The sequence below is a fragment of the Phaenicophaeus curvirostris genome, chromosome 2 (assembly GCF_032191515.1).
Source record: "Phaenicophaeus curvirostris isolate KB17595 chromosome 2, BPBGC_Pcur_1.0, whole genome shotgun sequence".
Taxonomy (NCBI): Eukaryota; Metazoa; Chordata; class Aves; order Cuculiformes; family Cuculidae; genus Phaenicophaeus; species Phaenicophaeus curvirostris.
In genome coordinates, this window is record NC_091393.1 from 71,835,648 (window position 1) to 71,850,185 (window position 14,538).

General features: G+C 40.5%; 1 protein-coding gene across 2 annotated transcripts in view; it reads left to right on the forward strand.

The window, feature by feature from the left end:
* Window positions 1-14,538, forward strand: part of ZNF318 (zinc finger protein 318) — a 28,562-nt gene that overhangs the window by 1,834 nt on the left and 12,190 nt on the right. For both annotated transcript variants that reach the window (XR_011337019.1, XM_069852446.1), the window contains exons 2-4: window positions 4,383-4,528; window positions 9,561-10,194; window positions 11,311-12,735. Coding sequence is in view for 1 of the 2 variants with exons in the window: in XM_069852446.1 (XP_069708547.1) it covers window positions 4,383-4,528; window positions 9,561-10,194; window positions 11,311-12,735 (2,205 nt within the window). In the remaining variant the exon portion in view is untranslated. The remainder of the gene's footprint in view (window positions 1-4,382; window positions 4,529-9,560; window positions 10,195-11,310; window positions 12,736-14,538) is intronic.

Below are 14,538 nucleotides of genomic sequence, written 5' to 3' on the forward strand. Positions count from 1 at the left end.
TTCCTTTAGAAGTGATGTTATAGAGTACTACTTTTTGAGCAAATGGCATTCGCTCACTTAGGTTTCCTCTTGTTACTCATTGGTGCAAGGATTGTTTTGTCTGATAACTGTTACCTGACATATGTTGTAGGTTCACTATGTATTTGCATTTTGCTGAAAGATGAGATTTCCATATTGGACTATTTTAGGCGATGGTTCCATGGTCACTCAATCCAGCATGTATACAATTAACAATAACAGTAAATTGACTTTTTCCTCTTGCTCTGCAGTGTATTCTGTCCCACTCCCTTGTGTTCACAGTTATATTTGTGAGGTTGCAGGGTGAGGTGATCTGAGGAAACAATGTGGCTGAAAGTCAATGTGATAAAAATATATTGTCTCTATTATTCATTGCATGATGAGACCCCAAGAGAGAATGGGGATTACCCTTTCTCTTGGTGGCATAGGTTATTACTGTATTTCTTTGGAGCTGTAGCCATACAAGAGATCAGATATGATTGTTGTGGGATTAAAATTCAGCTGTCGGTGCTGTTTGTTATTTAAAGGTGAGCTGTCCTGAAGGTACAGGAAGATAATGCTGTATTTGACAGTTAAGTGGGGAAGATAATGTTGCATTTGACAGTTAAGCCGAGCCAGGCTGACAAGCTTGCCAGTGGCCATTTGTTTTTTGGCTGTATTTCGCTGTTGTCTCAGTCTTATAAGTTGGTTGTGGGATAGCCCTGCAAATTGCATGTAGTAAGACCCAGGTTGAAAATAAGTAATCTTTTAAAAGGAGATAATTTTTCATCTAGTTCATGTCAGTTTGTGTAGTGGCTTGATGGACAGTTGTGTGGTCACAGCTGAGGGGAAAACAAACTGGGATACAGGAGCAGAACTTTCTTAAACTGATTTCACCATCGCTCAGTCTGCTGTTTCACTGCATCCATGATAGGCTGTGAGTCTGTGCTGACTGTAACAAAACTTTCAATGCTGAGTGTGTTGGTAGTGCAGACTTGGAGAAATTTGAACTAGGAATTTTTGACTCGAAACCTCCCACACTCCCTTTAGAGGGAAAAAATAAAAGCCATAAAACCTCCACACTTTACACACATGTTATTCTTGTCAAACGCTATTCTTCCAGTGTTATTTTGCACCCTTCCAGCTCAAGTTGCAGAAATCATCTAAGCAAATTATTGCAGGTTCTTGATATTTTTCTTGCCTATTCTAATTTCAGAGAAGGACTGAGAAATTATTAACCCTAGAAATTAGGCTTCAGCAAGTTAGCTAGTGTTGAACTGCTGAGCCAAATAGATTTTTTGTTTATTTACAAGAATATTACTGCATTTAAGGAAAAACTTTCTCTAGGAAGCAGCTCTTATTATAAGAGGCAATTAAATATAGCTTTTTTAACCTGTATCATGCCATCTCTTGCATATGCTAAAGCCCAGTGTAAGTAATTCCTAGAGTGTATATTGTGCTCATTTTTTCCATGGAAATTTGTATCTACTAAAAAGTGTTTGACGAATATTACTTCTGCTTTAGAAGTATATATAAAGAATATATAAAGGATAAAGTGCATCTACAGGCTGATTTTACTTTTTAGAAGTGCTGTTTACAAAAGTGGCATTAATTAGAGAAAGAAAAAAACTGAGGTCATGCTGATGTTTTCCAAGCAGTGAAACCAAGTGGATCAAAACAAAGCAGACAGTAGATATGTTGGGTCAGCATAATTGGGTTAAGTTTTAATAAAGTTTTAATGACTTAAGCCACCTTCTCTAGAAAGTTTGAGGATCCAAAGTGTGGAAATGCAGAGAGTTACACAAATGTCTTAGTAAGTGGCATTTTAGAGCTGTCACTGAAAGGAGATAAATGATGACAGAAGACTGAGGAAGAGGAATTTAAGCTCCAACAAGGAGGACTTGGAAGAGGGGAATATATGCATGAGGGTGGATGTGGAGCAAAGACGTCGATGAGATAAGGGCATGGGGTTGAAATGCATAGAAGTTTTGAGTGCAGACTCTTATTACTGTCCCTACCTTTCATATAAATCGGAGTATGGAAGGAACAGCCTTAGAGATTTCTTATTCCTTTTTCTTGATTCTGAGAATTATTTTGTTTGGTTGATTCTTTTTTTTTTTTTAAGATAGTGTGTGCATTCCCAGGTTATCAGCATCGTTGCCCATTTTCCCTTGCATAACTGAGATGCTGACTGCCAGTGGAGCTGTGTACTGGATGCTGTAAGTACGGATGGTGTTAGTTTCTTAGTAGCTGGGGAAAACTTTGTGGGAACTGGAAGAGCAAGGAGTGACAGCAAAGATTTGGGGCGAGTATTGAAAAACATAATGGAGGAGAGGAAGGTCAAGGTTGTACTGTGAGAGGTTTTGGTGGGCTTTATTTGTTCCTGCAAGGCTGACACATGCTGCTTTTATTTGCTCCTGCTGACCTGCGTGGTTGTTCTTTTTGTAGTTCCTCTCAGCTTCTTTGCTTTCTTGTAAGAAAATTGGCTGAAATTAGAGGACTGGAGTGTGCTGGGTCAACAGAGAAAGAAGAAATGAAGAATTGGTATGCAATCTGTGCAATAATGTGGCAGTGGTAACTGCTTTAGACACCCGCTCAGGAAAGGAGGAAAATGCAGTGTAGTGCATAAGCAGGACTAGTGGTGGTGTTTGGTGCTCCAAATGAAAAAGCTGCTAAAAGTGGAATTTCTCAAACTGAAAAAAAAAATAGTTGTGAAGTTCAAATATGTACCACTGTAATCGCCGTCTCTGGGCTATCTCTATGGCAGTCATAGGCAATCCTCACATCCCAAACTTTCTAAATGTTAACTGTTTCTTTCCTTTGCTCAGAAGTTCGTTCTGAGATGTGATTGACACTTCTCTGTCTCCAGTTTCTGGAGACAGTTGTCATATGTGTGTTCAACTTGCCAACAGTCTGATGACAAAATGATGCCCTTCAAAATAATCACTTCTTGAGGCAGCCCTCAAAATTCAGTGTTACACTAGGCACGTGAGGTTTTGGAGTGTGTTTGTATGAGGCGCATGCAGCTTGTGTATGTCAGCCAGGGTGTTGCTGGATCGTATTGTGCTGCACAGCTGATGTTACAAAGTAATTAAAACGTGTTCTGGTAGATGCTGGGATTCAGATTAATGAAGCAAAACTCAAATCATTAATATGTTACCTTTGGATGAGGTTATGTGCACAAAGTGTAGATTTGTACTGCAAGTAAATTTTGTTCAGGCAAATTCATGAGGGAATTCTTTCGCTTTCTTATTGGAGATTATATACTATTCTTCTTTTGGTCTCTTGGTTTCAGCTGAATCTGCTGCATCTTCTCAGGGTGGATGCAGACAACATAGTGCACCTGCTGCTTACTACTGCAGTTTTCAGTGGTGAAAACAATATACAGTGCATGGCTGCTTTGGCAGAACTGAAGTTGGTTCATTGCTTCCTGTTAAGCAAAATCTAAACCATGTTGGTTTAAAAAAGTAAATCAAGTTATCTCTGTCTTCAGGCAGTCTCATCTGTTTCTTATGGAACTGCCCTTACTTTGATCATTCCTGTATTCTAGTGCCATATTATGGAAAGATGTGAGGCACAACTAGTTAAGCATAACTTACCAGTTACGTCATTTTCTGTATTATGTGTCCAAAGGAAAGTCTGTGCAGAGGCGGTTAGCTTAGAACTTCTCTGCTGTGATTTTTTCAAAGGTGACTTTACTTAGCTCTGGTTTAGCTCTACCAATAATAAATAATGATAATGGGAATTCTATTACAGAAGATGTTTCTATGGTCAATAGTGGTTTTATTATTGTGTTGCACTTAACCTGCTGGAAGCAGCATGAAGTGAGGAAAACAGTTGAAAACATCATTGCTAGGAAAATCTTTGTTTACACTGGTTTATGCTTTGGTTCGTGTTATTGGTTCATGTTATTACTAAAGCTAAAAAGGACCAGAAATCCAGACACTTTTATTAGGAAATTCCTGGCACTATTTTCTCATGCAATGTTTGTTTAGCTGCTTCTCCTCTACAAAGAAAGTAGGACAGCAGCAAATCTGGGACTTCTTGAACTTCTCTCTGTTTTTTCCACCTTCCGAAGTGTTGCTTTATGAAATGTATTTTTGAGTTGACAATTTCTCTTCTAGGCAATGTAAATATAGAACACGTTATTGGCAGCTAGGGTGAGAAATTAAATGCAGTCAATACCCTCCCATTTCTTTAGTAACTAAAGGCTAACTAAATAACTAAATATTTGGAACAATTGTTCTTCTAGTTTGATTTTTTTTTTTTAATTGATCCATTCATCCCAAGTCTCATATGTTAAGCAGACCAGAGTCACTTGCCTTTCTGGAGCCAAGATTAAAATTCCCTGATTGATGGGCTTGCACTCTTTCTTCAATTTACAGAGACGTTCACCGAGTCTCCGCTCTGAGTCTTCACTGGAACAGAGTTTGCGGATTACTGTTGGTAATGACCGATATTGCATTGGCACACCAGAGCGAAGGAGGCTGCCTGATAGACTGGGCTCACCAATTGATAACCTGAGTGACAGGTATGGTCCTCCGCAAATGGGGGTTCACGTGTGTGAGACAGTAAAAACGTGGGAATGGCTGTATTGGGTGAGACCAAAGCCCGGTGAATGCCTAGGGAATGAGGGTAGGAGGGCAAGCGTGTATTGATGCTTCCCTGGAGTGCTCCCCCAGCCTCTAGCAAGTCGTGGTGCAGGGGCTTCCTGAGCAAAAGTCAGTGCCTCTGTTCATAGTAACAGGTATTTCTTCTCTGATTTTTGTCAGCTGGTTCTGAAACCTGTATAATCTACAAGTGCCCAGAGTATATTGCAGGAGGGAGCTGCTTCTTTTGATATTTCACATCTTCAACCGCCTTTTATTACTTATGAACGTACTTAGTCCTGACTGAAAGGAAGATTGTTTATGGGTAGTGTAAAGCTTCATCTTCCTCATTTATTGGGAGGAATAATTTAATTTCTTGATTATTGAAAATAATCCAGAAGAAAGCTCTAGTATAGTTAGAAGAAAGTTTATTATGTTGACTTTAAAAACCCTGCAGAAGAGAAGTCAACGTGGTCGGTCAGTCTCATACATCATAAAACAAGTGTTAGAATTCTTAGGGTCCCTTGTTTAGAGCAGGAGAGAAACATAGTTAACGAAGAGTTGTCTTGTGTGTTATAAATACCGTTGTGAACAGTGAAGTGTTAAATATAAGTAGATACTGTTTAGAAATCCTCACCTTCTGTAGGAGAACAGGTATAATCTGGCAGAAGAAGTAAAATCAGAAGACATATGCAAATAAGATTGTTTTCTTTGCCTTCAGTTGTGAAGTTAAAGGTGTTATAGTTTGTGCACCAGAGCAGACAAGTGCAGTTTCAGGTCAGGAATAAGCATCCAGCACAAGAAAAGCACTGTTGCTTCCATTTTTTATGCAAATATCCCCAACTGTTAAAAAGAGAGAGGGAAAGAGGGAAGTGAGCAGAATAAGTGAATTTCCTGTCAAGATTTTCTCAACTGTAAATTTGTTTCAGCAGGTGGGGAAAACCAAATGAGAGTTTAGTTTTCAGTACTGTCACTTTTACAGCTTTACCTCACTTCTCCTGGGATCAGCGTTCGGTTTGTAAATTCCCGATGCAGTTTGCTGTCTTCCAAATGAAATGAGCACATATGCCCTGGGGGAGTACAGTGGTTGGAGGGAGTAGGAAATTGTGTGCAGGAGGACAGGCACTGCTCTGGAAAATTAAGAACATGAAGGCTTGGGGTGTGTGTTTGTCCCATTGCTTCCTTTTTTCCAGTGAGGTTTTTTTATTTAACCTGTTTTGTGGTTATGATGCAGGGTTGGAAGTAGCATCAAGTACAGCGGAGTTACTTTAACATAAGAGTGAAAATGACAAATAACTTTCACTTTATCACTGTTACAGGACACAAAGATGTAAAAATACAGTCAGAATAGACTCCTGTGAAGGTATAAAAGTGACAGATGAATCAAAGTGAGAATAAGAGAAAGTGAAACTCTGTAGACCTCAGTTTTTAAGTGACTACCCATATATTCATAGTGTAGGTATGCAAGAATTCCATGTGGTTACATTTACTGGTTTTTTTTTTTGTCCTATCTATTTGTGCTGGCTGCACTTGACCAAGTGGTGCCCAGTGTCCAGAAGCTTCAAGTGTGTTACAACATCCCTTAGCTTTTCCTAAATCTTCTAGGTACTGCTTTTGACTTCCAGATTTCTTCACTGTGTAGCCATTTTGGTTGTTTTTAAGACACTTTGTATCCAGTTAAGGACATTGTTTATAATGTATTTTTTCATCAATATTTTTTTCCCCTCTGAGGGGCTGCCCTGGTTGTAGGACACTGACTTTACATCTATCACTAGACTTTAAAGCAACCCTTGTTGTGAATCGTCATTGGGTTTAATACTGGGCGTCTCACGTTCTTATTTGGCACGTGGTTCTTCCTTGTTCTCACTTAAAAGAATAAAAGGGAAAAAGCAGAGTGTTTTCTGAACACGTCTCTTCAAATTTTGAAGTAATTGCAGCAAATAATTCTGAATTTAATTATTCTCAGCTATTTTTTGCTAACTACTGAGAGATTTCAAGCAATCTCTTTTAAAAATCTCTGTAATTTGCAGGGCCTTGGGGTGATTGAGAGGTTCATTATCCTATAAAGGGAATAAAATACCAAAGGGTGGCAATCAGGGATACTTTTGAATTTTCCTGTAGCAGTGGATTTTTCAGGATGCCCTAGGAGGATTTTGCAAGGTGTGCATCCTCATGCAGGCCCATCTTGAAACACGTGTAAGAACTTGCCCCGAGTTTCTAGGGCAGCTGGTCTCCTGCACAAGTACAAGCAAGCATACTGAGTGCTGCTGGTCTGTGACATCAAGGTCACCTAAGCAGCTTCAGTCTTCTACTTCGACAGATGAGTATTTTTTTGTCTTCCAGAATCTCAGTCTATCAAAGAATATCCCTGTCTTTCATCTCTTCCTCTGGCAGTATTTTTAAGACATTCTAGTACTATCTGAGCTGGCACAAGCTATAAAGAGAATCTCACCAGTTCTTTCATCTGAGGTTAATCCAAAAGATTAGACCATATCACTGCAGAGACTTGGTCTGTGTTAAGCTGTGCTCTGAAATAGCATTTTTTGGCATAATATCGAGAGTGACAGTTGGCTTGAGTGTGAGCAGCTCATTTGACTTCCTATTCAAAGACTGACTGTTAATATGGGAGTCCTGTTGGTTGCTGGCAGCAGAATACCATTAGTTATTTCTGTTTCTGTATAAATAAACATGCTGAAAAGTAAATTTACCTTACACTAGTTGTAGTTCTCGGAGGTGTTGTGTCTGTGTAGTCTATGCTCTGTTCTGCTTCTCTGAAACGGCATATTCCAATAATTCATGGATTCTGTGCTGGTGAAGGAATTGAGATGGTCACAGTGGTACTACCTGGTATCCTTTCTCAGGGATGCAATAACCTGCAGTGTAGAAGTTTAGACGAAGTACTAGAAAGATTTTTCTTTTTCGCTGAGGGTGGTGAAGTACTGGAACAGGTTGCCCAGTGAGGTGGTGGGTGCCCCGTCCCTGGAAACATTCAAGGTCAGGTTGGATGGGTCTCTGAGCAGCCTGACTAAGGTGAAGATGTCCCTGCTCAGTGCAGGAGGGATTGGACTAGATGACTTTCATGGTCCCTTCCAGTCCAAACTGTTCTGTGATTCTGTGACATTGCTGACTAAAAGCACCCAAACCAGTTAAGAGGGATAAATCTCTGTTGGACTGTATTTACAGAAAACATACTCCAAAGAATCACAGTTTCTGTGAGGCCCTTTCCTCACACCTATATTTAATGTTTGGATTTTAAATCTGCATCTTAGGTGTATAGAGTGTATTTCGAATATCTTTCTATTTTTAAGTATAGTAGGTTTGCCTTTCTTTCTGAAGTGTGATTAAATATTCCTTCTGCTTTGTTGCTGCAGTTAGAGTATTTGAATCGTAGGTGACACCTAGCAAGCATTCATGCAAATTACTTGCACAAAGATCTGCTGAAGATCTATGGTGAAACACATCTGGTGAAACACACCAGGTGTATTCATGCAGTTTGTGTGGGTTTAGCAGGCTCCTGGAACAGGTGACACTGGGTATAGACATACCTTTATGCAGGCAGTGAACAACAGCATTTAATGTATGAAATTTAGTTCTAGCTACTTTTTAGATATTTTGGTGCTTTTGGAAGGGGTGAATATGTGTAGTTTGCTGGAAACTGGAAAGGTACCATCTAATACTGTGGCGCTGGTGTATGCCATTTTTGCCTTATAAATGTTTGACTGATAAAGCATCTTATAACATGCAGAATGCTTTGCAATGACGCAGGTTAGAGGTAAAGAAGTTTTTTGTTGCTTTTGTTCTTAAATAGGTGTGTATAAACTATGAAAATACTCAAGAAAACTACCTTGTCTGTTTATGTCTGTAATTCTCTAGTCTGCTTACTTTAAAAACTGGGCTGTTATTAAACTGCACGTTTTTTTGAAGATGTCATTTGGTGTTACTTGATTTGCGCCTCTCAGATCTATGGAGGAACTTTTCTCAGTAGGAAGAGGTGATTTTTGGGGATTCAGGCAATCATTCACAGTTTATCTTGATTTGATGTCTTGATCCACTTGGGTAAGACTTTTCTCTAGGGCTGATTCCACTTAAGAAGCACATTTGCTTCCCGTTCTTGGAGGATCTTGATATATTTTTTAAATACCTGTGAGTAAAACCAGCAGCTGCTTGGGTTTGTTTCTGCCTGATGTAAAGAACAGTCCCAGAAGACTTTTCAGGTATGGGAAAAAAAGCCTTAGTTAAAATGGTACTCCTGATTGCAAGCGTGTGTAGGAATTGGTCCAAGACGTGTAGTTAGTTATTCCGGTGTTGTGCCCGTTCCACATCCTCTGTGCGTAATAATGCAGAGCCTGGCACAAACCCATCCTATTACATTTACTATCCCTGGCTTATAGATATCAAAAACTATGCTTCTTTTTGGGCATAGCAGTCTGTGTGATTAGTGGCAATCCTGTCTGCAGATCTGTTACAATGGAAAATGTTGCTAGAATTTGCGGTCCCTTCTCTACAGCTGAAGATAAAAAGAGGATTTGGTTGCATAGCCAGTGTGAAACTGAATTATTCCCTGAATAATTCATATGAAATGTGATCGTGGCATCTTCCAGGGAGAGATGAGGAAAGGGATTGTGGTCTGAAATATGATAGTCACGTGTTGGTTTATTTTCTTAAATGTGTAGTCTTTCTCCTTCACAGAAATAAACCCATCCTATCAATTTTTCAAGGCTCTCTTTCTGCAGTATGAGTTGAATTGTTCACATCACTGTGTTTGCAGATGACTTCCTAGGAGGGATGTGTTGTACCATTAAAAATAACTCTCCTCCTCTCCTCTGCCCTTTAACTGTATAAAACGTTGCTTCTGTTTCGTGATAGAGATGTTGTTATGAAACTGATTTGGAAATCTCTTACTTTTGAGTAGGAGGAAGTCTTAATTTACTCTAACTCAAGTATTTTTGTCTGTTGTATGCTTCTTTCACACAGGGATGATATGGCTGATGGTCCAATATTCACTAGAGGCCCCTCATATCCTCGAGGCCCTGAGAGATACCCATCGCATGAAGATGAACCTTCGAGTCCGTTCATCATGAGACATGATGAAGACTACCGTAACAGAGATGTTTTCCTCCATCGTTCAGATTATAGCCCACATTATGGTCGTCGAGAAGAGCTGCCTCGTGGATGTGACAGAGATGGTGACAAACTCAGGAAATCCTCTTACCCATTGAGGCCAGAAGAGAGGGGACGAGAAATAAAGCGTCCGCGGTACGAAAAGGATGAGAAGATACATGGTATGAGTGGAGAGCATCAGAGTTTCTCATCAGGAACACGAAACTATCGGAGACGAAGCCGCAGCCGCAGTAGAAGCCCGAGTCCATCATACCTGAATGAAGAATTCCGAGAGCTTGACCGCGCAAGGAGGAAAAGAGAAGAAGAAGAGCGTAGTAGAAACTTGAGTCATGATGTTTCTGGCAGTGGTTATGTGATCCCTGGCTTGACTAACACACCACAGACTTCTGAGCCTCGGTATACTTATAGGCCTGAGGAAATCCCATCTATGCCCAAAAAATCTATTTTAAAGAAACGAGTGGAGATGGAAGTAGAGTCTACTATTCAGGTTTGATCTCTGTCTGTCTGTCTATCTATGTATTTCTACTTTCCCAAACAGTCACTTCATGATACAGAATGTTAGTTTGATTTCCAAAATAGGAAAAGCACATCTATACGCTTTCCTGTCTTTGAGAGAAGGTATCTTTTTACAGGCCTATAAAAGCTAGGATTGCATTAGGAACTTTAAACAGTGAAGGCATTTGATAAGAATCATATTTGTATAAAACCTGAGGCAGAATGAAATATCCTTGTTGAAATTCAGCCCAGGATGCTCAGGTCTGGGCCAGCTTTTATAAAAAAGCTGAGTCTTTTTGTACCAGAGGCAATCAGGACATTGATCAAAGCTGTCTGTCTGTCACAGTGCCTCTTTCTTGTTTCTTTATAGGCTGAGAACTGCCTAGTGCATTCTCAGTACGTCTAGTTGAAAACATCTTTGAGTTTCACTACTTTTATCCCCTTTGGACTGTAGGCTAGGCTCAACCCTACTTAATTTGTACCCAGGTTACACCAATTCAGTCTTAAAATTAGCACAGTGGAAAGATAAGCAGTTGTGACCACTGCGATAGACTTTTTATTTTTCTCGTGTTTTAGCTCAACACTTTTGATCTGCCTGTTGTACTGAGCAGTGTTGGTTAGACAGTGATGTATTTATCTCAGAAAGTGCTCCAATACTGAAGATCCCATTCTATACCTTTTATTGGTAATCCTATTTAATATGGCATTAATTATGCATATCTGAAGAATTGGCTCAGAATAACACCAGTGCAGTTGTTTTTACATGTCTTAAGGTGTTGAAATCATATTTGTCTATGATGAAACTCAAAGTGCTTACGAGGTTTCAATTTAAAAGTTTCAGTTCTTATGCTTGCAAAAAATTAATGAAATATAGTTGTAGTTTCGTGTATTCTATGAGATGGATATTCACTGCTGGACAGGACATTCTAGAATCATTAGGCAACTTGTTTTGTAATCTTTTGTGTTGTCTTTCAACTGTATATTGTATTTTCTCACTCTTGGCTTCAGCTGTGAACTCAAGAAGTTAACATGTTCCTTTGTTTGTTCTGTGAGGTGCATAATCCTCTCAGAACATGCTGTAGTAAATAGTAACTTCTCTTTCTTTCAGCCTGAGGGCTTTTCAAGTTGTCCAGCACCCAGCAAGGATCTTCCTCTTCTTTCTAGTCATTCGTCTTTGCCTCAGAGCAACGACACGGCTCCTTTTGCCTCTGAAGTAGAGAACTTTCTCAAACGGTTTAACAAAGACTCTGTTGTGGAGTCTGCAAACAAGGAGTTTCGTGATGGTTTATATGAGTGGAGCTCACTTTCTGGGGCTCCCAAAGATGCTTTCACATTTGAAGAGAAGTTTGGAAGTTTCTTAAGTCATAAGGAAAAGGCAGAACCCAAATCAGAGCCTGCTGATCGCCATACTGACTTCCTGCTGCCTCATGAGAGAGCCAGTCAGGATGGCAGTGGTTTCTCCCGAATTCTGGGCATGATGGCTGACTCTGTCAGTGCTCAGGAGAAAAGGAGGCGTAGTTTTCCTGACATTGAGGATGAAGAAAGATTTCTTTATGGTGATGAGGACGAAGACACCAAAACTGAATGTCTTCCGATTCAGAAGACCCCAGCAAGTTGTGGCAATGAGTTAATAAGCCAGAGAATGAGCCCACTTCCTTCTCCTGTTCCAGCTGTCAAGCCAGATCCTTTAGAAGAGCCTAATGCTGAGTATGCAAAGATCCATGACTTGCTCAAAACTATTGGACTTGACATTGGTGTTGCTGAAATTGGAAAACTGGCTGTTCGTACCCAGGAACGCCTTCATGGCAAAAAGTTGGCATCTCGTTCTCCTGATCGTCGCTCTTCAGATCGCCGCAGACTGGACTCTTGGGACTTGCGTCGCAGCCGAAGTGACACTCGTTCTCCTGAGTCAGGCCAGCAGCGCTCAGTATCACCTCCAGTCTCCTTCCAGCAATCTAAAGATGCATCCTCCCTTCAGAAATCAGAATATAATACGAACAACCCAGTGGGACAAGATATACCTCTGTGTACACCAGAACAACCTCTTCCTTCTGTCTCTCTCATTCCCTCAATTCCACCAGCTCCTGCTAGCTTGCCACCTACGCCTACTTCTGTTTCCCAGTACCAAATTCCGAACTATTCCCAGTACACTGCCACTCAAATGCCCCAGAACTACCCACCTCCCACAATGGCTCCTCCAGGGTATGATGCATATGGGCACTATATGGCATATGCAGCCCCTGGCTGGTCCATGTACCCCCCAGCCCAGCAGCCTAATCCTGCACTGCCGGAAGCTCATGGTCTTCTTACTATGGCCATGTCAGCAAACCCCACGCGTCCCAACCTCCGGGTGATTGAAACAGTCTCCATGGGAAAGGATGTCCCTGATTTAAAAAGAGATGATTCTGTGCTCATTCGTGTCCGTACCACTCCTGCTCATTCCAAAGTACCCCCTCGTCCGTCTTCACACCCTCTCAAAAATACTGCAGAAAAGATATCAGATGAAAAAAATCGGGCAGCTCAAAAGCAGAAGGTATGTTACCTATTCTAATACCTCCAAATATGTTGGACTGCTTGATTGCTGGGGTAGAAGTGTTTCATTTTTAGGTGCAACTTTGTTTTTCCTCAGTTGCTTCAGTTTAAAAGCAATTGGACTAAATTTGATTTTGTGGAAGATTTCTAGGCATTTGTCTGTATTACTCTGTGGCAGTTTTAAAAAAATGGATTTAAAGTTCCCCAGAGTTGTATGCACATAGGTTATGGATGAACAGATGAGCTCAAGCACAAAGTTGAAGTTCGTAGAGGCAGCCAAAATCTTACAAAAAAACTATGCATGGTGGCCCCAGCTTGGCTTTAGTCTGCTGAGCTTTCGATACTGAAATGCCTGAAGATGTCTTGATGTATAGGTACCTGAAGGGGTGGTATAGGTAAGATGGAGTGGCGATATTTTTCAGTGATGTCCAGTCGCAGAACAAGAGGCAGTGAGCACAACGTGAAACATGGGAGGCTCCATCTGAATGTGATAATGTGGTACTATAATAACCATGGTTATACCTACATTAGGCATTCTTAAATACATGCTAAAGGATATCATAATTCACAGTTGCATAGTTTTCCCTCTACATTTATGTTAATTATCTTTTATAGGAATCATAAAATCAGAAGAATGTAAAGGAAACCGTACTTCACTTGGTGCATCTGGCACCAGTTTAGGTTATGGATATTGATGTTTTCTTCTTCTAGTTTCTCTGTTTTGTGTGGTAGTTAGAAAGTTAGAACATATGGTTAGAAAGAATAGTTAGAAAGATAGTTTTAGAATAGGAAACTGTAGTTATGTAACTGTCAAAGGACTGGAAGATGCCTGAAAGTTGTTTGGGTTTTGCAACTGGTCCCCTCAGTCTTTGTTGTTAAAATAAGGGAATAGAACCATAGAATGATTTGGGTTGGAAGGGACCTTAAAGATCACCTGATTCCAAGCCCCCTGCCATGGGCAGGAACACATCCCGCTAGATGACTTTGCTCAAAGCCTCATCTAACCTGGCCTGGAACATGGGGCATCCACAACTTCTCTAGGCAACTTGCTCCAATGTCTCAGCACCCAGTAAAAATTTTCTTCCTTATGTCCAATTTAAATCTGTCTTTACTTAGTTTAAAGCTGTTGCCCCTTGTCCTGTCACTACAGGCCTTGGGAAAAAGTTTTTACCATTTTTCTTGTAAGCTCCCTTTGAATGTTGAAAGGCCTCAATAAGGTCTCCTTGGAGACTTTTCTGGGCTCAGCAACTCCAACTCTCTCAGCCTTTCTTCATAGAAGAGATGTTCCATTCCTCTAATAATATTCGTGGCCCAAACAGGTCCATGTCTTTCTTGTGCTGGAGGTCCCAGAACTGAACACGGTACTCCCTGTGAGTTCTCATGAGAATGAAGTGGAGGCAAAGAATCACCTCTCTTGGTCTGCTGGCTGTAGTTTTGTGCAGCCCAGGATACAGTTTGCTTTCTGAGCTGCAAGTGCACAGTGCTGGCTCATATCTAATTTTTAATCTATGTATGCATATCTGCATTAGAGGTGTTCTTTCGGTGTAGCTGTGTTAATGATACCATTGTGTTGGTAGATCCTCCTAGTAGAAGAGTAGCGCATAGCAGGGGCTGGAGGCTTTTTGCCTACTGAGTTGTATTGTGGTTCTCAAAAGAAGTCAGGATGTGGAAAGGTGGGCTTCTGAATCCAAGAGAGGCTCATAAAAAAGTCACTTTAAATTTTTGGTCTGAGATAACCTGCTTTTTGTTTGAAGTGACTTAAAGGGGGGTAAACTGCTACATCAGCAGATAAGTGAACTTTCAC